Below are 22760 nucleotides of genomic sequence, written 5' to 3' on the forward strand. Positions count from 1 at the left end.
AAAGTTTTCCTTGTATTTTTATATGGGAAAAATAAAATTTTTCGTAGAAATTGCATAGGATTTTTGAAAATCAATATTTTTCGATCGGAAAACTCTGGTTCTCTTCAGGAGACTTTCAATAATAATACCCCATTGTTTATTATTATGATTTTTTAATGGTCGTCCAATTGCATTTGTCGGGTTTTTTGTGAATTTTTGGCGGACCTATAAATTATAGTTGCGATGAAAAACTGGTTAAATAAACAATTGGGTATTATTATGGGAAATCCCATGCAGATAAACAAAGTTTTCTGGTAGAAAAATATTGATTTTTAACTATTCTATATCATTTCTGCGAAAAGTTGTTTTGTACCCGTATGAAATACTTGGAAAACTTTGGGCGCTTTGAGCGACCTCAAAATATTTTTTGATTTCAAAATAAAAAATAAAAAATAACGGGGTGAGAGCGTAAAATTTCCGACTTTACTTGTTCACATGCATTTTTGGACCACCCTAGTGAACATGTATATTTTGCCTTTTTTGCCGATAGTTTCTTTGATTAACCTATTACTATTTTGTTCTTTTTTCCGCGCTAAAAAAAAATGTTTTATTTACTTTTAATGAGCTAACCATTAGATTAATTTACATTTAATTGCGTACAATCATGTATTTTCACATACTACTTACATTACATATTATGTCCTGTGTGTGTTTTTACACCACTTGATTTCCAGATCATCAGATCTTGCTAGATAGATTTTTGCAGCTGCTTTTTCTGTTCTCATTAATACAGTCACATGTTATTGTTTATTTCGATTGGAAGGTCATCTTGAACCTTAACTTTTCGTTTACATCCCAAAAATGCTCACTTGTATACAATTATGTATGCAACAACAAACTGTTATTTTATATTGAGTTACTGAAACCAGTGCTGCTTTTTGGTAATTCGTGTAGGCGCCAAACAATATGAGTAGATGTCAAGTTATAAATGAATTTAAATCTAAATTTTATTTTATTATTTAAATTTCGAAGAATACATATGTACATATACAGCCAGCGTCAAAAATATGAATACCCTGATGTTTCCTTTACCAAATTTTTCTTATTTTTTTGAGTATGCAGTTTGTAGCCCATTAAATTTTAATACAATAAGGTGCAAGTTTTAAGTCTCTAAAAATTACCGTTGATTTTTGAGATTTTTTTTGTTGCCTTTTCTTCCATATAAAAATACGATTTTGTTTATGCGTTACTCATTTACGTCAATAATGTCATTATCCAAAAAATATAAAAATTTAATTCTATGTTGTGTAAAAATTTTATAGCTGTATTGATAACTAGTATCCCACTGAAACAAAATGTCATTCATTTTTACTATGGGTGTACATATATGTAAATTCTAAACATTAAGGCTGTTTATGTCGAATGTATTTTTTTTTTTTTTTGAGTTATGACACTGTCGAAGTAAATGAGCAATATATATCTGCAAAATATTATTTGGTTGAAATTCGTATGTAGATGAACATCGTAGAATCTACATATGTACAAGCATAGGCAGTTATTTATATACCATACTCGCTTTTATTTAATTTAATATTTAAAAATGTACTTATTTGTCAAGTTGTTTTGTTGTAATGACTTTAAAGGTATTCAGAAATTCCACTCATGTCCACATCAATTCACATTACAATGATCTTGATTAGCTAATTACAAATAAAATAAGTAACATGTGGAGGCGGTAAACGAACTTACGATTTGGTTTTATTATAAAAATAATTATAATAAATATGTAGATGATGTACAAAAAGCTAAAAAATAATTAGGTAGGTCCTGAAACCAATCAACACACCACTCACCTCAAAAGAGTCGGAAATTAATCAGACCAAAAAATAAAAACCTGGGGCTTTCTATCAGCAATCAACTGCTCATGTCGTTATAACTAAATGTTGTTTACATATTTTTTCTCAGACTAGTTTTCGCCCACTCCGCAGCTCCTGGGTTCAAGCCCTGGTCAAACCAACATCGCAAAAAAACCAACATCAGAAAAAAGGCAAACCTCCTAGTGTATTTCTGCCATGAAAAACAGCTTCTCATTAAAATACAATCGCCGTTCGGAGTCGGCGTAAAACTGTAGGTCCCTCCTCTTTGTGTGACAACATAAATGCGCACGCCACAAATCGGAGGAGAAGCTCGGACAAACACTAAAAGTCTGATTGTGACACTTAACTTAACTTAACGGAACGTAGAACTTAGAGAATTAAAATGAAACAGATTTCGACGTGGCATTAAGTTATGTTATTAAGTTTTGGCTGTTCAATTATAAGCAACACCCATTTAACAGAATTTTTAAGGGAGAGCCGTAAGTTAGGTTAAGTTGCCATAATCGGACCATAACATATGTGTAAGCGCCAATCTATTATTATTATTAGTGTTCGCCCAGCTTTTGAAATTTAACCACTAAAGTTGAGATGAAATGAGGTGAGTTAAGGTGGGGTGAATTAAGGTGAGTTTAGGTGTACAAACAGGAGTTGATGTGAGACGATTTAAAATGAGCTGCGGTGAGCTCAGGTGAAATTCATATCATAACAGAGCATATCATACCATAACATAGCACAACATAATATAGGACAACAAAAAATAACATAACATAACGTGGCATAACATGACATAACGCAATATAGCATAACATAATATAACATAAAGTACATCAAAATAACATAATATACCATAACTGAACACCTCAACATAACAATATAATGTTACGAAAGCTCCATGAACTGAGATTTGATAAAACTGCCATAAACTTTTTCCGAAGCTTTTTGTTAGACAGGAAACAAATTGTTCAAATAGTAGACATCAAAAGTTCAGTGAAAACACTTAAAGTAGGAGTGCCACAAGGTTCCAAACTAGCTGCAACGTTATTTGTAATTTACAGAGTGCACGGAGTTCCACAGTTCTATGCAGATGATGGCACGTTCTTATATGCAACAGATACACTAGAAGAATTAATTAATAACATAAAAACCGATTTGCAAGAAATTTCCAAGTGGTTCACTAGAAATCTTCTGCAAATTAATTTATCAAAAACCAATTTTATCATTTTCAATAATACTATTCAATGGCACTTATATTTCCAGGGTAGAGAAATTAAAATATCTCGGTATATGGTTCGACGAGAATTTGAATTGGAACGAACAGATCCAGAAAATAAAAATGAAAGTACTACCTTTTAACTTTTTCATCTTCATCTATCGAAACCGAAATAACATTCCAAAAAAGCAATTGTGGCTTCTATACAACTCTTTTTATCTCAAATCAATTATTTAAATCCGATTTGGAACAGGTGCTCAGATCAAAAATTAAGTGAATTACAAAGGCTTCAAAACAAAGTAATAAAAAACATCCTTTCACTGCCACGCAGAACCAACACACACAATCTATATATAAATAGGCTTGATATACGAAAGTACTCAATCCTTCAAACTCTACTGGCCACATATAAGTTAAAAAATAACTTAATAAAACATAATTTACATTTCGTTGAGAGAGAAAGCACTGAATATAATCTAAGGAATTCCCAAAATATCAGAACACACTTTTTCCGAACAGAAAGATGCGCAAGATCTATTAGAAGCTACGGAATACGATTATTCAATAAATTACCTGTATAGAAATAAGAAATATAAACAATATCCTACTATTTAAAAGAAATGTAATAGACTTACTTTTATCAAATTTTGAATTAAGATTGTAAGTCAACACAAAATGTGATGACCACCACAATTATACTCAAATATGAATGCACCGCAATTTATTACTCAACACCTACCTATCTTTAGTTAGTAAAAATTCCTCTTATCACAACTGATTGCAGTAAAATCCAAAAATATATTCGCTATCTTCTCGCACAAAATATTATATTTTTTGAGAAAATTTATGTATATATTTTATATGTTTATGTTGTTAATAAAGGAACAAAAAAAAAATAAAAATAACATAACAATCTCAGTTTTATCTTTTTCTTTGTTTTATGACTTTCTCTATCCCTATCTTTGTCTCTGTCGTTGTTTTATCGTTATGTTTATCTTTCTTTTCATTCTTTCTTTTATCTTAATCCTGATCTTTATCCTGACACTTGTTTTCATCTGCTTATTCACTCCACATTTGTCATTACTAGAGGTCGGACTTGAATAAAAAAAAAAAAAAAAAACACTGAATAGGAAATTTTAAGAGACTTCCTTTGGCTGTAGCGGAATTTGCATAGGTGCTGGCTGTTATTGGTTAGATCCCAGAAGGTCCCAAAGTGTTAACATGTTAACACAAATTTTAGTTTTGTATTACCAAACTATGAAAAAGCATCTTGCGCAATCGACAAATTTGTCTCTTCGCCTCACAAGAAAAGCAAAAACACCATATACAAGGACGTACAAGAAATTTTTTTGTGTCAAATTTCCTTCAGTTCTTAAGAAATTTGCTACGCTTTCGAATATGGGTGCACACTGGCCTTTGGCTTTAAATCCTTACCAAGCGTTTCTGGTGTTATAGCTTTCAGCACTCACGCAGATATAAAAATTATAGCGGAATGGAGCGCTGATTGCCTGAAAAGCTTGGTGTATGCAGATATGTTGTGCCAATACAGGTTAGATAATATATTTGAGTGAAAAAAGAAACGTCAAAAAATTAGTCGCTAGTGCGGCAACCAAACTGGTAGAAATTACCAAAGAATATGTATAACCAATTATGTTTATCAATTTTTTCCTTATTCTTTATTGAAATTCAAAAAAAAAATTTCAATCATTTTCATCATCTTCTTGAAAATTCCCCTAATAGAGCATCAAGCTTCTTTCCACTAACCAATTATCCAGGCTTGCTGTTGCATATTGAAAAATTCGCCGAACAATCAGCAGCAAATTCGGACGAGTAAGGTGAGATATTTCACCGAGAGTTATGAGATAACAGCAAGCCTGGACAAATTGGAAATTAAAAAAAATAATATTTACAACAAGATATAATGCGTGTTATGGCAAAAATTGTGGAGTCAGTGTTTTCATTGATGAAAATGAAAGATGCAAGAACAATTTCAGTTCGCAAATGCATCCTCCTATGGAGCACTGTATACAGTAATCCAGATAGGCAAAACAAAAAATCTAAATATGCTTATTTGACAATTTGTTTGAATGTATTGGTTGATATTTTTTCACAGTTGTCGTTTTCGTTAACCCAAATGAGATTAAATTTCAATATTTCCTTATAGTGAAAAATATTTTCAAGTCACATAAAATAAAATAACGCGAAAAACAAAATTCCACGCAAATCAGGAGCAAAGTTTAAGCGATTATGACCGGATGCAGTTCCTACATACATAAGACATACCGTGTTCCGAACACAACTTTGAGTGAATAATGGTGGGCTGACTTTGGAAAATTGTCCCATCGATTATCTATGACGAGATGAATTGGTTCAGCCGTGTCTGTTTGTAAACACGCTAACTCGAACAAAATTTATATCTTTTAACGAAAGTCGGTGCCGAAGTTGCCTAATTTAGGCTAGTAATCAATTATGGCGAAATCTGTCAATAACCACGCCCATATCCCATGTATTAATTAACAATATTTTTGTTTTATTATTATTTTTTTTTATGAATTTTGCTGTTTAAATTTACATTTCGAATATATCATCAAACATTTGTGGGTACTTTTGCACCAGAAGTTGCCTATGGGTTAATGACAAAAAAATCCTACACATGCACAATATTTCATGTATTAATTTTCAAATAAGCATATTGTCAATGGCTGGTTTACTGTATACTGTGCCATGGAGGATCTGAGAGATAAAGTGTTTATGAGCCAACAAATTTAAAAGTTGCATGTCTTCCTTAAAAAGATGCTCTATGCGAGAAATGTTTGACGATGCTCATTTAGTTCAATATGGGAAGATGCGACGCTATCTATGCGGAATAAAGAACAGTGTACTGCCGAAAAATCCATCGCCACCTGAAGATTTAAAAATGTATTTTCGAAAAGAATCATAATGACAAAGTATGGATTTTCGAAATATGATCCTAGTGAGAATGCGTTCCGGTTTGGTTCAGTTCTGCACGAGAACAAAATGCGATGTCAGGAATGTTCCCGCAAAAGAACCAAACGGGAATAAAAGTATTAAGAGCAGCTTGAACTGGGAACAAAATGATAATAAAATGTTCGAAAATATTTCCGCAAAGAACAAAATTCTCGGGAACGTTCTCAATATGAACAAAATAAGAACACTATCCAATTCCTATGTAGAATCGCTTGGTGATTCCGAAAATCTAGTTAATCTATTTTTGTATGTATACGTTTTCGAGATACATATTTTCAATTTACCGTTTTTCAACTCAAAGCAAAAATTGGTTCCCTTTAATCACGTATATCTTACGAACCAATTTAAAAATCTTAATATACGGCAAATTAAAGCTAATGAAATTCTCCATACACCGTATATACCCGATAGGACTGATAGTTTCTGAAAAAATAATTAATCATTCCAGTTTTTTTTTATTTTTCAATGAATTTTAAATTATAGGATGCCATAACACTTCTTGGGATGGCCTTTGAGGAAAACGGAAAAAAAGGCTGGACTTTTTTGTCTTCAATATAATGGCCAGTAGCTATCGTGAAAAATTAAGTCGACTCTAAAGTTAAAAGCAGCTTTTTGACATAACTTTCAATGGGATATCTGTCAAAAAAAAAACCTGCTGGGCCAATATCTGTCTGGCACGTGTATTTTTGCAAATTAATCATTGAGCTACAGCTCTCAGAAAAGTGGCCATAAACAACAACGATGCGACAGCGATAACCATAAACGCATCAAATACAATAAATTTTACACCAGTCACATCAGCATCGCCATAGGCAACAAATCACAAAGACTAAACAAAAAATAAAGCGAACTTCCCAAAAGATGCCAAAAATTTAATATATTCAAAAATCATTGATTGACCAAAATGGCATAACTATCATTTCCTTCCGCATTTAAAACGTTTCATTCGACTATTGACACCACGCAGATATGCTTACGTGTGAATGAAGTAGTGTATGCACCCTGCAGAAAAACCTTATCAGTTGATTAAAATAACCAACTTATAGTTAGCTTTTATGCGGGATTTCGATAAACTTTTACTTAGCTATGACAAAACTAGCTGTAAGTGAGTTGTAAAGTCGTGCAGGAGTCATGCAGACGTTATCGGGAATTTGTTTCCTTTACAAGTTTCTAGTTAAATATCCTCATAAAAAAATTACTTGCAATACACTTTTTTTCTGCACTTCGCAGATTATTTTTCGAATTTCGGACCAATAAAATTAAGGCCGAAATTTGGCAAAATGGCAACCTACAAAAGAACACGTATTTAAACAAATAAGCAAATATGTAATGCTAAATAAAATAAATAAATAAAAATATAAAAAATTTAAAAAATCTTTTTTATTGATAGTTTATGTTCAAAAGTAGTTAGCTAGAAGTTAGTTGACATCTAATGCAGAGGAAATCAGTTCAAACTATATTTTACGGTCATGGCCCTTCAAAAGTAGTTAGTTACAGCCCAAGGAAATAATTAATAAAAAGTTACAACTAGTAGACGGCTGGGTAGTTATAAGTTAGCTACAAACTAGCTCCGTTCCCTGCAGGGTACATATCTATGTACATATGTATGTATTTATTTACCCTGCAAGCCACAGCTAACCAGTTGCCCCTGAAATTCAACAGATTTACACACACACTCGCAACTTTTTAGCTATGCTACCCACACATTTACAAATTTATTTTTCCGACTGTCAAAACAAAATTCTGAGTGAGAGAACCGGACCTAATAAAAATTTTTACTGTAATAAGAATTTTATGCGTTAGAGCGAGTAAGTGGAAATGAAGCAAAATTTGACAGCTTTGATCACAGAGGCTGTGACTTTAGCAAAAGTTTGACATCTTTGATCACAGTAGGCTGTAAATAAAAGCGTTAATTTTGCAAAAACATTTGAAGGTAAGAGAACGTTTTAACAATTTGCATTGTTTATAATGGAATTTTTTTCTTTTAGATTGCCGAAACACTGCGATTTAATCATATAATTAAGGTATGTATTAGAATTATTCAAACATTTGTATATTTTAATTGATAATTTTGCATTTACAGATTTGCGATTTTTCATTCTAAATTTATCTTCGACCCTGCTACCACGGAACATCAACGCCACCTCCAGTCAGGCACCACACCAGCATATCCACCACCTTCAACGCCGCCACCAATAAACAGCGCTGCATACATTATTCGGTAAGTTTTCATGCGACGAATAAACGTTGCTTCTGCTGCAACTGCCTACATTAATCATGTTCCTGGTGCTTCCCGATTTGCACATTTCACAAGAAAAGCTGTTTTTGCAATTAATAAACCTTATGGCGTACAGAAACAGCTTCCTATAAAAACCTGCGAAGCGTGAAGTACCTGGAACAGGCTTATTTAGTGCGTTCCAGAACGTCTACGATTTGCAGGATTTAGTCCAAATTCGTTCCCGTACACATAAGGCTTATTAAAGGCAAAAACAGCTGTTCCGGTAAAACCTGCAAATCTTGCAAATCGTGAAGTACGGGAACCGGCTAATTATGTGCAAATGTAAACAACAAAAGAAAGTGCAGTGCTACATATGTAAAAAAGTGTAGTAGGTCAGCCTTTGGCTGTTTTCCAAAACGAGTCAGTTCAACAAGTTGTAAATAGGAATTTCATGGTTGTGCGCTTAAAAACTGATATGTTTTGGAAAACAGTCTTTCTTACGATTATGCGATACCTTTTTATGTGCATATATTTTCAAATTTAGGACTGGTGAATGCGGTCATTCTGGAAGCCATAGTTTACAAAGTGTAGTGCACAGTTCAACAACAGTGATTGGGTTTGCTACTTCATAGCAGCAGAGGAAATGGAAACATTGCTCTGCTATTGCTACTTCTCTACTTGAATGGATAAGAAGCACGGCCAGAATCGGAAAACACACGAGGACCTTTCTTGTTTTACTTGGTTCTATGTTTCGTTGAGGCACAGATCAGGTAGGAGAACTAAAATATGAACGAAGTGATATTTGTAGTCAGAGTAATAGCACATACAACAATATTATGATGTATTATTATTATTATTATTATTATGTAGCTCAAATATAAATTTGAAAATATTTTGGGACAAGTTAAGAATTAAAATGCCATATTTGGATCAATCGGTGGAATTCTCAAATATGTATATACTTAATACATATTATGTATACATTACTAACTAGGTATGTATGAGCTAATTGGTTAAATTTAAAGTAATCTTAGACACGTTTGGTGGAAAAGAAGCAAAAATACAAGAAAATGTAAAAATCGGTTACTGAGCTGTACAGTGTATGTAGGTAGTTCCAAGCCGATTTCACATGATTTCGTAAAAAATTAGTTGTTCACAAAATGATTACTCAATATATTAATTTTAGAGCAATTTAGTTCCAGAAGTTGTTGAAGTTTGGAATATTTTTTCAAAGCTACCGTTATTTTGGCTTAAGGCCAACCTCGACACCAAGTTTCCCTCGAGGCATCGCTAACGGACAGACCGGCATGGCACTATTCATTGTACGCATTTTGGTATGCATTGCCCTATTTACATACATACATATCGTTAACTTAATTCCCAATAGCCCTAACCAAAATTTTTTGCGAAACTGCGTTTTTATAGATTTTGGTAGGATATATTAAAATATGCCTTTAATAAAAATTTTATTTTACCAAAAACAACGGTGTTACATGCCTCTTTTAAAAAAAATACCTACCTGTTTTTGATACTCTTTTTATAATGTTTCTGCTTTTCCCGCAAAATAAAAAAAAAAAATTGTTGGTTGGAGCCCTTGTGAATTAAGGTAACGATATGTGGATAGTATATCTCGATTTTGTAAGCCTGTTACAAGCAACGTTAATAAAGTTTAAGTACCATATCGAGCGAGCTTTTGCTCGGAGTGCATATAGCTTTAATTTAAAAATAATTTTTTATGTACATAATATTTATCGTTAATGTTTAAAATTACGCCTATCCAATTCCTCTTCCCATACAAATAAGGTCGAAAAAATAAATATTAGTATTTGTGATGACATAAACTTTCACTTGAAATGCGAAGACCCCTGCCCCTCTACCTTTCAGAGCTTTCGCGCAGTTTGCCAACGTGGAGGAGTCTCTCTAAGGATGATAAGTACCAGGTTGCTTTGCTGCTTAATTCTATTTTAAGCCTTTTCTCCAAAATTATGGCTCTACCTACATATGTCATCTAATAAGCGAATACCTTCTCTTTTCCGTATTCGTAGAGAGTGTGACCTTTCCTCTCCTAAAGCCCTCTTTAGCAAATCTTAGTAGAACACCTTTGCAATTCCTATTTTTAGTTATGGGAGAACAGTCGAATTATCTTTCCTGATAAAGAACCAATAATTGCTCTGCGTGATACAAGTATATATGTAGGTATTTTATATTTTTGGTAATAAAATTGTAAGATTAATGAACGATTTAAATATGTGCATTAAATTTTTTGTTAAAACATTATTCGTATTATTTTTGGTATCATTATAGCCTAATTTGCAAATATGCATGTATATGTGTGTATGTGCCCATATATTTATGCGAAAAAGGCATAAAAACAAAATCACCTTAAAATTTTATTTAAATGAAGCAGGTCAAAGACGACTAAGTAAATTTCGCAAAAACGTTTGTCTGCGACTTCATCAGGCAACCATAAATAATGCGAGGCTGCCAAACAAATTAGACAAATAAACAAATATTTCTATTAACATACTCATACTTATATACACACATACATTATTCGAAGTAAAACAGCTGTAAAATAACCGACATGCCTTTAGGAAGAGGCGTGCGATAACAGATGCGATCGAAGCCGTTTGTTGTAACAGCAAAGACATTTACTTATTTAGTAGTCATCGCGAAGAAATCCAAACCGAAGATTGGCTAAGCATAAACTTATTACCACCAGCAGCCCAAAGGCGGAGGCTGTTCTTATTAGCAGTCAACAGAATGTGGAAAAAGTGGAAATCAAAGTCGGTATAGCATCATAGAGTCCAAGCCTGTTTTGTTTTTCAGAAGCCTGAATGAATGTTTGTTTGTACTAAAATCCCTGTATAGTTTAGGTCATTGTGTACAAATTCTTCCACAATGGTTTAGGTTCTCAACTTAAAACGGAAAGTGGCGCTGGAGTCGAGTTATTATAAAAAATCGTATTTATGATCTGTAGCTCGTTTCTGTAACAATTCTCTACCAAGGCGAATTGAGATATGAATTCGCCGCCCTGTTCTCTACTGCTAATTAGTAGGTGAGAGTGACGTATTTTCTCTACCAGTAGAGAAATAATTGGTAGAGAAAAGTTACAGAAACGGGCTACTGATCTGGCTAATATTAAAAATATGTATTGGCAACGTGAAGGGAAATATTTCTGCGAAAAAAAAAAAATTGCTCGCCAGGTCGCTCTAGAGTCGAGTTATTACTAAAAATCGTATTTATGGTCCGATTTGTCTCATAATTGAGATGTATATTGGTAACAGTAGGGGCAACAGTATTGAAACAAAGAGCCGCAATGGTGTCGAGTTATTGCTAAAAATCGTTAAGTGATGTCATTCGGAGACACCCGGTATCAAAATCATATTACCATTGTTAAACGGACCACCTTAACCATTGCGGTGCATGCTTTACGGTGACTAAAAAAAATAAAGACAATTCAACTGTAATTGTAATTGTATTTATGATATTTCGTCTGAAATAAGTCTATGTACATATATTGGTTTTCTGTGGACCAATGATGTTCTCCCATTTTGAAATTGCCACCACCTTTTCTATACAGATTCAAGGACGATTCACCAACGAGCCGGATCATTGTTGCTATAAGAACTTCTTCACGGACATAACGCTTTCATTAGGTTATTTATGTAAGACGACGTGAATGTGAATTGAGATGAAATCGTTGTACCAATGACAAGGCCCTCTTCGGGCTTAAGCTGTTGTTGTTGTTATTGTCGGGCTGTTTCTTCAGCTTATTTATACTCAAGTCTTAGTTGCCGGTTCTTCAAAATTTATTACCTTCAACTTTATAGAACTTAACTATAGTTGCTATTCATAATATAAATTTTCATTTCAGTAGCGTTGCCCATCGGCAACCCAACTGCGGTTGCGTTGCCATCCATAATCGTTTATCTACTACTAGTCGACATTCGCAGTAGGGGTGATAATGTTCCATAACGCCGAACTACAAATTACGAACTACGCATCCGAAAGGTCAACGAAACGCATCGATAGAGTAATCAGGGCATCAGAAACAAAGTTGATGCTTCGCTTGTTTGTATTTTAAAGATGGAAAATTCCGAAAGGGTGATCATTTAGGTTGTTCACACTTGCTTGGTATCATTGTTATATTACATATTCAAAAATATGCAATGTAATTGATTACAATGTTCCGCAACTCTGCATATACAAACAGTTTAAATGCCGCAGTAGAACGGTATCCAAACATTGTATTGGTACGTTTTGGACGTCAGCCACTCTTATATACAAACGTACTAATGGGTGTGTTCAGAAAGGCATCAAGCATCAGTCTCCCTTATTTCCAAACAATAATTGATGGAAATGCCTTATTTACGCAACTAAGTTGCAAATTCGTCAGTTAACACTGATTGATGATGAGATTGATATTTTGGCTTGATGCATTTGTGAACACACCCAATTTGGTTGCTTGTATGTATGTACGGATTGGATATGTATAGCTACATAATTATTGTTGTTAATTACCTTTTAGTCGTAAAAAGAAAAACAATAACAAAAACTATTTAATATTGTAAATTCTAAGGTTTGAACTAAGTTTATTTTTTATTTATACTTAAACATTTACAACTAGTGTTTTTAGTAGTTGTACAAATTTGATAACTTTTAGTTCATTGTAATGCTTTAAAGCGCAGTTAGTCAACGACGTAGCGTAAACGTAGGTTGACGTACATAGCAGCATATCAAATTTACTGTTGATAGAGAAAGAGAGAAGCAACGGCAACGTCACCGCCATGCGGTGGTGAGTTTTCGTTAACACGCGAACTCCATAAGGTAGATCGTGTCTGCGTCAACCTACGGCTACACTACGTCGTTGACTATTTGAGCTTTTACTCTTTACTCTTTTAATTTAATCGAACTTCAAATCTGTGTGTATGCCATATTTATGTGTATGAAGTCGTTAGTAAAATTACATTATTAATTTAAAAATTTTGTAAAGAATAAAAATATATTTTCCCCAAAGCAAATAAATTTTAAACCCAATTGCTAACTAAATGTACGATAAAATAATTTAAAAGTTATTGAAACCGACATTTTTATTAGATTAATGCAATGATTCTTATTGAATGCTCTACATATTTGTCATATCGCACACCTAGATCTAAAGTGAGGTCAAATCAAAAAAAAAAAAGAGTTGAATATTTTTTAAACAGATTTTAAATAAGCAAGTTATTTTATTCTGGCGTCCCACAGACGTATACAAGTTCTAGGTGGTGTGTGAAAATTATGTTAGCATTCTAACCGCAGGAAGGTTTTGCTCCATCGCATCGCAATGTTTTTTCTTGGTGGAAATTAGTAGTATTTTTCATTACTTCCGGTTATCCCTAGGAAAATTTTCCGCTTAATATTTAAGTGGAAATTTTAATCATCTATAAGCCATATTTTAAACAATGGGTCAAAGAGGCCTGTTCTGCTGGGTGTTGATGGGCAAAACTGTTGGAAAATACATAGTAGACCACACTAGTTTTCAATCTATAACACGCAAAAAATCGTAAGAACCCCGTAATTTAACATAACGGTAGATAAGGTTATAAGAAAAAATTATTAATGAATTACTCCAATAACTTAACTTTTTAAATTTATTTATTTCTTTAAATTTAAATAGTGCATTCGGATCTATAGAGAACCATGTATGTATGTATATACCTCAGACACTCTTCTGTGCCACCATCCATCAGCGCCAGGCACTCAAAATTTTAATTTAAGTAGGAAGTAAACTAATTTAATAATGAAAAAAATAGAATTATAATCTGAATTGGCATGGCGAATGCCTAACGCTGACGAGATGACATGATAAGATTAGTAGCCTCATGGCTCTTATGGGCAGTAGCGCCGGCGTTTCCAGACGCGCCGGCGTCGCCGCCGCCGCAAATCCTGTCGGCGTAAACCTCTTGTGTGTAAGTTATAGCCCTATAACAATTAAGCAACAAACAAGACTTTAAAAAAAAAACCATTTATGTACCTACTATGTGATTTTAAATTAAAAATTCATATTTTTTGTTAAAGTGTGAGATATTGTATGTGAAGATTAAGTAGCTTAGAGAAAAAAGACCTTACTTTAGATATGGGCAAATCCTCGCGTTGCGGACATTTCTACATTTTTTTGCCGGAGAACACAATCTGCAAGAATATTTTGAATGGAAAATAACGGAGTTAATAAAATGTAACTATAAGATATGTTCGTTGCGGATATTCGTAATTTTCCTGTTACAAAATTTGTTTCTTTTTAAAAGCGATATTGTGGTATTTTATTGAAAGATATAGAGCTTAAAACTAAAGCTGTTCCAAGCCTTGTTTCGAGAAGTATAAGGGGCAAATCACATTTCTCAAATAAGTGGGAAGAAATATGAAATTGATGAATAAAAAATTGAGAATGTGAATTACATAAATTTTTTTCGTTTTTGGTTGACTAATGTTTTCCGACGGTACTAGCTCTCACTGCCAATATAGGAGTTTAAAATATCGTCGCCTGGGTAAAAGATTGTCGGAAGCGCCATTTTGACGATTTTTAGTTCTAGATGCAGTTATATATTTTGAAGTAAGGTCTTTCGATTGGTGTCATTAGTTTTTAGATATCTCCTTTAGCCTCAGAGATATTCACCAATTTTTTCGATAATTTAGTAAAAATTTAATTAGTGATGCAGTCATATTAAACTAATCAATATATTAAAAATGGAGTTCACCATTTTTTGATATCTCCTTTAGTTTCCGAAAGTAAAAAGTGTCGTTAATTTAGTAGAAATTTTGATCACGTTTTGTCGTATTTCATACAAAGCGGCTGCCAAATTGTGGACAAAAGACGCTTACGACAAAACTAATTAACAATAAACATTAAAAATTAAATAATTTAAGACTTTGGAGAAAATCTATCTTCGCGTTTTTGAGAAATTTCATTCCAAACTTCATTCGTGATTTCCCACAACCTGCCGAAATTAACATACGACAATCTTCTACCCAGGCGACGATATATGGGTTGACTACTTCTAGGATTTGCCCACATGTTTAATAGATAACGAAAAAGCGGCTCTATCTGAGCATTGGTCGTGAGGGATTACATACATACATATTTGTTTACGTAGGAGTATGACTATTCTTAAAAAAAAAAAAATCTAAAGTTCGTGCAATCGAACTATGCAGATTGTGATTGGTTATTGCGCCAATTTACGGAATTAGGAATTAAATGTATATTTTACTACATATATTCGGCATATTTCTCAGCTTATCTGTATGCTTTCGTTTTGTGGCTATAATTAACGAGCGATTAAAGTACATTCAATTTGTTCTGGTGGCTATGCGTAAACATTTTTTTTAATGTATGTGAACAATCGTGTTCACAATATTGTTTGTTTTGCGGCAACTATATGCTGATAACAGTTAAGCAGACTTTAAATTTTTACAACTAAGTGGACCCTCTAATTTCCTCACAGTATAGATATATGGAAATATATGTTTTATATTTATTTTTTCTATTTTGAGTCCGCTAATTTTAAATGATTTATTATAATGTATTTTTTGAATGTTACGAATATATTTAATAACTTTCAGCTTCTGCAATTCGTTCATAAAATCTCCTCTTTTTACTGCCTGCAGCCAATTCTGTGATGTTGATGTTGTTAACACATATTATTAATAGACACGGAAACAATTGCCTTAGCTTTAAAATTGGTATGCCTTCCTGCCTTTCCGCTTAAAAAGTAATTGGTTCGTGAGGTACGGTGCATTCGCCTACTGTAACACGATACATCGCCATTTCGGATATTCCATGATAGTGCACAAATGCTGCCGCAATGACGAGTATGTGGAACAACTGATGCGATTGGAACTATGCGGTGAATATAATAAGTGTTTCAACTTTCAGAAATTAAATTAAACCATTATATTCTTACCCATATATCAAATTTGCCTGGGAACCATCTCTCCGGTACTCGCAATGCATACAAAAGTGCACCAAGTATATAAAGCAGGCCTGGAATTGTATGACGGTGCACAAAAATGTATTTAATTTAGTAAATATAAGAGAAGCGTATTACTTACCCATTAAAATTAACCAACCCAAACTGGCCTGACTAATTTGACTGAACCAACCCTCCATGAGACTGTAATGAATAGCTGGTATTATGCCTGAAAGACCGAAACTCATGAAGACTCCAGCGCGGAGAGGTCGCAAGGCAGGTTCAGAGAATTTATCCCACAGCGAAACAATAATTGATAGAGTGCCCAATACACATACTACTGATAAGTAGATCACTTTAGGCTGATAATGACAATAGAACCCATAATACAACCAGGGTACAAACGAACCCATTATGAGTAATGCAATTCCACAATAGTCTAATCTGTAGCGTAAAAAGAAATTACGGATATATGTGTCCGTTAGTAGTTACTGCAGTGCGTTTGATTAAAATTTTTCACTCACTTTGAAAACAGTCTTCCAATCTCCACCGAATGACAGCTAAGCGTGTGAAATGCGAATGAGAAGCCCAGGCAAATGATGGCGCCAGCAAAGAAGGCACCAAATATAATTTTTTCTTGTACTTGTATCTCGACAGAAGGGCGAGACAAAAAGTACAGAGCCACACCAATAAAGGCTACACAGCCCAGCAAGTGTGTCCAAATATTGCCTGTTTCAGTATGGACACGAAATATGGACTTAAAACAGGCACTGAACGAGGGCAGTGGCGGACGATGGCCGCGGTGTAGAAAGTCATTATCTTGCAGCCACTTGGGTAAATTTTTATAGTGACACACAATCCAGCTAGCTTCCCATACCTGATTAGAAAAAAATGGTATTAAAAGGTTTGTATTTATTTATATTGCTAAAACTTGTGTAACAGTTTTTAGTATAATAAAAAACACACTTATTAACTTACCCTACGGACGAACTCTTCAGCCTGCTCGGCAGCATTGTGGGCCAATGCACCCAAGTCAATCTCATCTGATAAAACACCAGCCTTTAGCACTTCGGTCATCTGAAATTACATACATTTTATTTAACAGAGTTTATTTTATTTTCTGAAAAATTGTATTGAAAATTGTTGCAAAATACATATGTATGTATGAATGTTATAAACGTTTTTTGTGACAATAACCTTCGAAATTTTACCTTCTCTGCGAAAGTTAAATTGTAATATTGATGGCATTATGCATTTCTTATCTTTCTTTCTTACGGATTCAAATAATTTGTGTTGGAAAATATTTAGATACAAAAAGACCCTATCATTTCAACAAATTGTTTGCTATAGATAAGAATGGCAATCAATTAGCTGAATAGTTGTACATATTCATACAATTTCTAATAAGAAATCAACTGGAGACAACATTTTACACTTTTCTTCTCCCGACGGAACAGAAGCTGGCCGCTTTGAAATTTCGCAATTGTCTGCGCCATGTAGAAAAATAAATAAAAACTCTCGTCATACTCTCGACACTGTTGGAGCCACTATCTAATTAGTAGAACTACTCATCACTTTCCATGTTATATAAACTTTCCTCCAGATATGTATCTTTACATTTTTTGTGTATCGTAACCAATAGGGCTCGGAATCTCGAAAATATGCGCTATAAACACGTAAAATATGCAATACAAAATATTTTTCTAATATTTTGTTGTCGTCACAAAAATAACTAGCACATGGATTTTAACAAGAAAATAACAAAAACAGTTCACTTCAAAATATATTACATATTTATGTATACAATTTGTTTATAATAAAACAGACAGTTTCAATCTTGGGTAAATAGAAACATAGTATTTAACATAATATTTAGTTCAGATAGATGTTTGGTTGGTTTAAGCAGAGACCATAACGATCATAAGAAGTAAAATGAAATATTGCTCTATAATTATTACTGAACAATGGAAAACTTTTTTTCGTCTCGCGGGACGATTATTTTTAGACGCAAAAAAACAAAAAAATAATAATTTTCGTTTTCTCATAATAATAATATGGGATATTTATTTTTTTCGCCCCCACGGGGGCCTTAAATTAAAAACGAATATTATTTACGTCTTCTTATAATCATTAGGGAGGAGTTTTTTTTTTTTTTTTGTCTCTCGTTACGTTTATTTCAAGACGGAAAAGATATACGTCTTACCTTAATAATTATATGGGACTTTTATTGAAATGAAATTTCTTAATTGAGTTCGTAGATTTCTGTATCGTTCATTCGATTTTCAAAACTGCGGTGGTTTTAGTTTTTTGAAAAGGGTTGCCAGATGTTAGCAAATCATATTCCAATAATCGAGCTCGGAGATAAACGTTTAATTTCGTGAAATCTGCAGTACATGTACCGATTATATCAAGAGAAAACGTGGGATGTAAATCATTGTCGTCCTCAAATTAACGTCATGAGAGACGAAAAAATAAAAGTCGCATATAATTATTATGAAAAGACGTAGGTCATTTCCGTTATAAAAACATATCTACGTCCCACGAGACGAAAACAAAAATAAAGTTCCACATAATTATTAAGTGGTAAGTCATTTGAAATAAAAGTCCCACATGATTATTATTAGAAGACGGAAATAACTAATTTTCGTCTTGAAACGTCCTGAGAGGCAAGAAATATAAAAGTCCCACATAACTATTATGAAAAGACGTAAATAATTTCCATCTGAAAATAATCATCCCGCGAGACGAAAGAGGATATTTATCTTACATAATTATTATACAAAGTCGAAAGAAATTTCTCTTAAAACAAGGCGACATTTTTGATTTTATATATTAGGATAAAAATTATTTTGGGTCTCTGGGTTTAAGTGGATGTCACCCTGGTGACATGCAACTAGCAAATTTGCCATTTTGATCCAACAACTCGTACAACCTACAGCCATTTGGGGGCTTTAATGAATTATAGTGCGCCATTCAGAGAGAGGCAGCTGGCCCCTAAAACATTACGCAGGAATGGCTTACCAAGTATCTTTAGCCTTATCCTCGCACAGGAAGTGTTCGACTGTCTCTTTTAAGTCGGTAATCGCAATTGCGACAGAACCTGATAAGAGCAATCCATTTTTTTCGGCATGTACCCCAACGGGCCAGTACCCTGTGCACACTGCAGTAAGTCTTCTTTGCTCATTCTTAAGAGCTTTGGTTTTAAGTGGGTTGTAGGACACCCAGAACTGTCGGGGAATCCCTTACGATCCTGTGCGGTTCTACATCTGCTTGACCCCCAAGTGATAAATTTCGGTAATTTTTGAGTGCCACACATTTAGTGCCGAGCCGCACCTCATATTAGGGTAATTTCATATTGATCAGAGATAAATCTCCTACAGTCCTCACTAATTAAAGGTAATTTTTATGTCAAGTGATTTCGCACTAAATAAAACAGCAAAAATATGAAAAAACCATATGCATTCATTGTAAAATATCTATACTAAGATATGTACAAAAAATATGCAAAAAAAAAAGAGTATTTTTTGGAAAAAAAATTGGAAAACCATGCATTTACTGCAAAATACGCACTAACGTTTGAATAACATTTTAAAGGAAATTTCATGATTCGTAAAGATAACTGAACCATTTCGATTTGAAGGCACCCAATAATAACATGCGTTTGCATGAGATTCCGAACCCTAGTTATCAACAGTGAAATATGGTTATTTCAAAAACAAAAGATTTTATGCCAGAATAACATTTTGCTTTTGGGCTATTATCACATTTCTTGCACTTAAGTTCAAAAATTAACGATAAGAAAGACAACAGGCACCTTACAACGAACTTATATATATATGTACATATGTATATAAGCGCAGCTGCAGTTAATTACATACATATATGTATCTATGTATACACTGCCGAATTCGATGTAAAACTAAGTAAAAAATAAGTGTAAAAAGCATAGATAGCCTCTTCCTGTTTACTCACCTCAGCCTCAATGAGTTGTGTATCCTCAGGCGTAGAAGGCAAAGGACATCCTGCATCGTCTTCCTCCACTAACTCATCATCATATTCGAGCAAATCTATATCATTAGTACTTAGCGAATCTTCGGGTCCCCAGCCACGGCGCTTACGCAATATCATTTTGACCTCTTGGAAAATAATGTCCTCATCTTCATCATCTCCATCGCTACGTCCTATTGACTCTACGCACGAATGTTCCGGCGATTCAAATTCGCAACTATCGTCTGCTACGAAACCAGCCATATTATTATCGGAAACAAAATTGTCTTTCGAGACATCAGGTGCAATAAGCTTTGTGGTGGATGTTGTGGTTTCCATCTCCATTTTTTTTTTTTGTTATTTATTAGTCGATTCTTACTAATTAATATGGTTAATAGAGAATTTTCTGTTTGCTCTATATTTTCAAAACAAAGAGACTGAATTAGAGCAACGGTTTAGAGAGCGATTCCTTCAAAAGTTGTTAGTTTACCGTTGGAGTTTTGTTGCTGAAATGAAAATAAAAGAATGTTTGACGACGAAGGTTGCAAATTCTTGCTTATATTCGATGCGGTTTTACTTTTCCTACCTTTTTTCTTTAACGAATATGGCTTGATTTTACATTCAACAATTTAGCGGACACGCTTGAATTTAATTTTTATTAGATTTAGTCTAATTGAATATATTTTCAATTTAGTTAATTCTTGATTTGGTTAGGTTAAATGTGCATTCCAAAAGTAAAATATGTATATTTGTTTTATTATATATAGTCATGTCAATGTGGCACAAAATTCCAAACTATTTTGATGATATATATTTTTTTAATTAATCAATTGGTAAACGAAATCGCTTTTTTAATGAAAACTATGTAGCTAAACAGAATTTTTTATTGCCTTGCACGAGAAAAAACCTAGTGAAAAGATATGATTGCATTCATGTTAATTAGTAAATATTCAGAAAGGGCAAAATTTGCATAGTCTCCCAAAAAGTGTATATGTATGTATGTACATGGAATAGGTACATGTACGTACAAGTGTACATACTCCCTGCTTGTGACGTAGCAAGTAATGGAAAACTACATTTAAACATACATACATAGTACGTACGGCCAAGTTATAACTTAATTACTATCTACTGTAGGCATGAAAATAATATATACATACACAGTTTTATTGAAACACCACCAGTATGGCATATGTTTTTAATATTATCAAGTCAAGATAATAAAAGCAAAAACGTAATATTGATATTGTCCATAATGAAATTTTCATGTGGGTAGGGAAAGTAACAACACTACATGGAAATGACATGCATCTTTCGTGTCACACAGCTAGCCTCACCCCTCACTTCTTTCTACTGTCTTATGAATGCATAGAGTCAAAATTGCATAAATTTACAAAGTAATGCTAGGCAAATTACCAGGAAAATTAGGGCTATAATTCAGATGTTTCTCCAAAAGTAGGCCGAAATCTAACTTTTTTACTTACCCAGAAATAACTGCTTACCTACTCCCGTTAACAAGACCATTTACAAACTTTTATTACGATTTGAACAAAAACGGCTTTACCTTGTTATGAATTTCAGCAAAATGCTGAGATTTTAACGAGAAGGCTTCAAATTGAAGCAAGAAACACGCAAAACTTCCTCCAAACTGCTCCAAACAATGCAAAAAAACTTCGATAATAGGAAACACTGAATGAATACCATTAACACGGCCAGAGTTCCCAGCACACTTAAAAAATTAACTTTAAAATTTGCAACGTAGAGCTAGCGCAACTTCTAGACAGATATCGACACATCTCTTAAAAAAAACATAAGGCAGTTTATTTTCTATGAAAATTGTGTACCCAATTTTTCTCGATAAGACAAAAATTTAACTTCAACTAATATTTAGACACTGGGCGACATTTCTTGACTGAACTTGGCAGCCACGCCAGATAGTTTCATCTATCCGGATGAACTCCCAGCTGACGGAAACAGCTGTTGTGGAGAATGTCAACTGGCAGGAGCTACACAGGGGTTAAAATGGGTGCTTTCCCACACGCAACGCAGGATTCCGCAGGTGCCCATAAAGCCCTGTCTCCACAGGAAAACACTGATGTCGTGATAACCATGTCAAAAAATATATTTCCACTGGAGGCCGCTTATTTCTCATTGGCTACAATATATGTCAGCGCTTATTGCTTGACATCTATTGCAGGCAATTCGATAGTTTGACAGCCAATATGGCTCATTTGAAAAAAGGGTGCTAGTGGTAACATCGATGAAATTTTGATATTAAATCAAAATAAAAATCTGTTCCCTATGGGATTATTTATGATTACGTTTTAGGAAATTATTCAGCAAGTTTCTTTAAAGATTTGAATGTTTTTAAACACTGAAATTGAGAGAATGTAGCCTGGTGGCGTTATGCGGCAAATGCTTATGCAAATGGGATTTTTTTTTTTAAGATTTATATGTTTTTAAACACTGAAATTGAGAGAATGTTGTCTGGTGGCGTCATGCGGCAAATGCTTATTTTCGAAACATCAAAGTGCCCACACACAAAAACTTGC

The 22760-nt window shown here is 33.6% G+C and overlaps 1 protein-coding gene and 1 long non-coding RNA gene across 7 annotated transcripts; one reads left to right on the forward strand and one right to left on the reverse strand.

Annotated features, from left to right (window-relative positions):
* The first annotated feature begins 7681 nt into the window (after positions 1-7681).
* Positions 7682-9107, forward strand: LOC118738511. Of its 3 annotated transcripts, XR_004992889.1 has the most exons (4): positions 7682-7987; positions 8043-8078; positions 8138-8664; positions 8817-9107. It is a non-coding gene; the product is annotated as an uncharacterized LOC118738511 (long non-coding RNA). The 3 variants fall into 3 exon arrangements; XR_004992888.1 differs by having other exon boundaries at positions 7682-8078; XR_004992890.1 differs by having other exon boundaries at positions 7682-8078; positions 8138-8275.
* Positions 9108-15772: 6665 nt separating this feature from the next.
* LOC118737758 (adiponectin receptor protein) lies at positions 15773-21898 on the reverse strand. 4 transcript variants are annotated; one of them, XM_036468495.1, is made up of 8 exons: positions 21693-21898; positions 20699-20714; positions 20194-20623; positions 17200-17298; positions 16746-17098; positions 16364-16665; positions 16216-16295; positions 15773-16151 (listed from the first exon to the last, which is right to left on the reverse strand). In XM_036468495.1, the coding sequence occupies exons 3-8, from the start codon at positions 20551-20553 to the stop codon at positions 16017-16019; spliced, it is 1329 nt and encodes a 442-aa protein (XP_036324388.1). In that variant the 5' UTR covers positions 20554-20623; positions 20699-20714; positions 21693-21898; the 3' UTR covers positions 15773-16016. The 4 variants fall into 4 exon arrangements, with proteins under 4 accessions (XP_036324388.1, XP_036324387.1, XP_036324386.1 ...); XM_036468494.1 differs by having other exon boundaries at positions 20194-20714; positions 21681-21898; XM_036468493.1 differs by having other exon boundaries at positions 20194-20714; positions 21773-21897.
* Between the last annotated feature and the right edge of the window lie 862 nt (positions 21899-22760).

Source organism: Rhagoletis pomonella, unplaced genomic scaffold, assembly GCF_013731165.1.
Source record: "Rhagoletis pomonella isolate Grant_MI unplaced genomic scaffold, Rhpom_1.0 Rhpom_scaffold_00004, whole genome shotgun sequence".
Lineage (NCBI taxonomy): Eukaryota > Metazoa > Arthropoda > Insecta > Diptera > Tephritidae > Rhagoletis > Rhagoletis pomonella.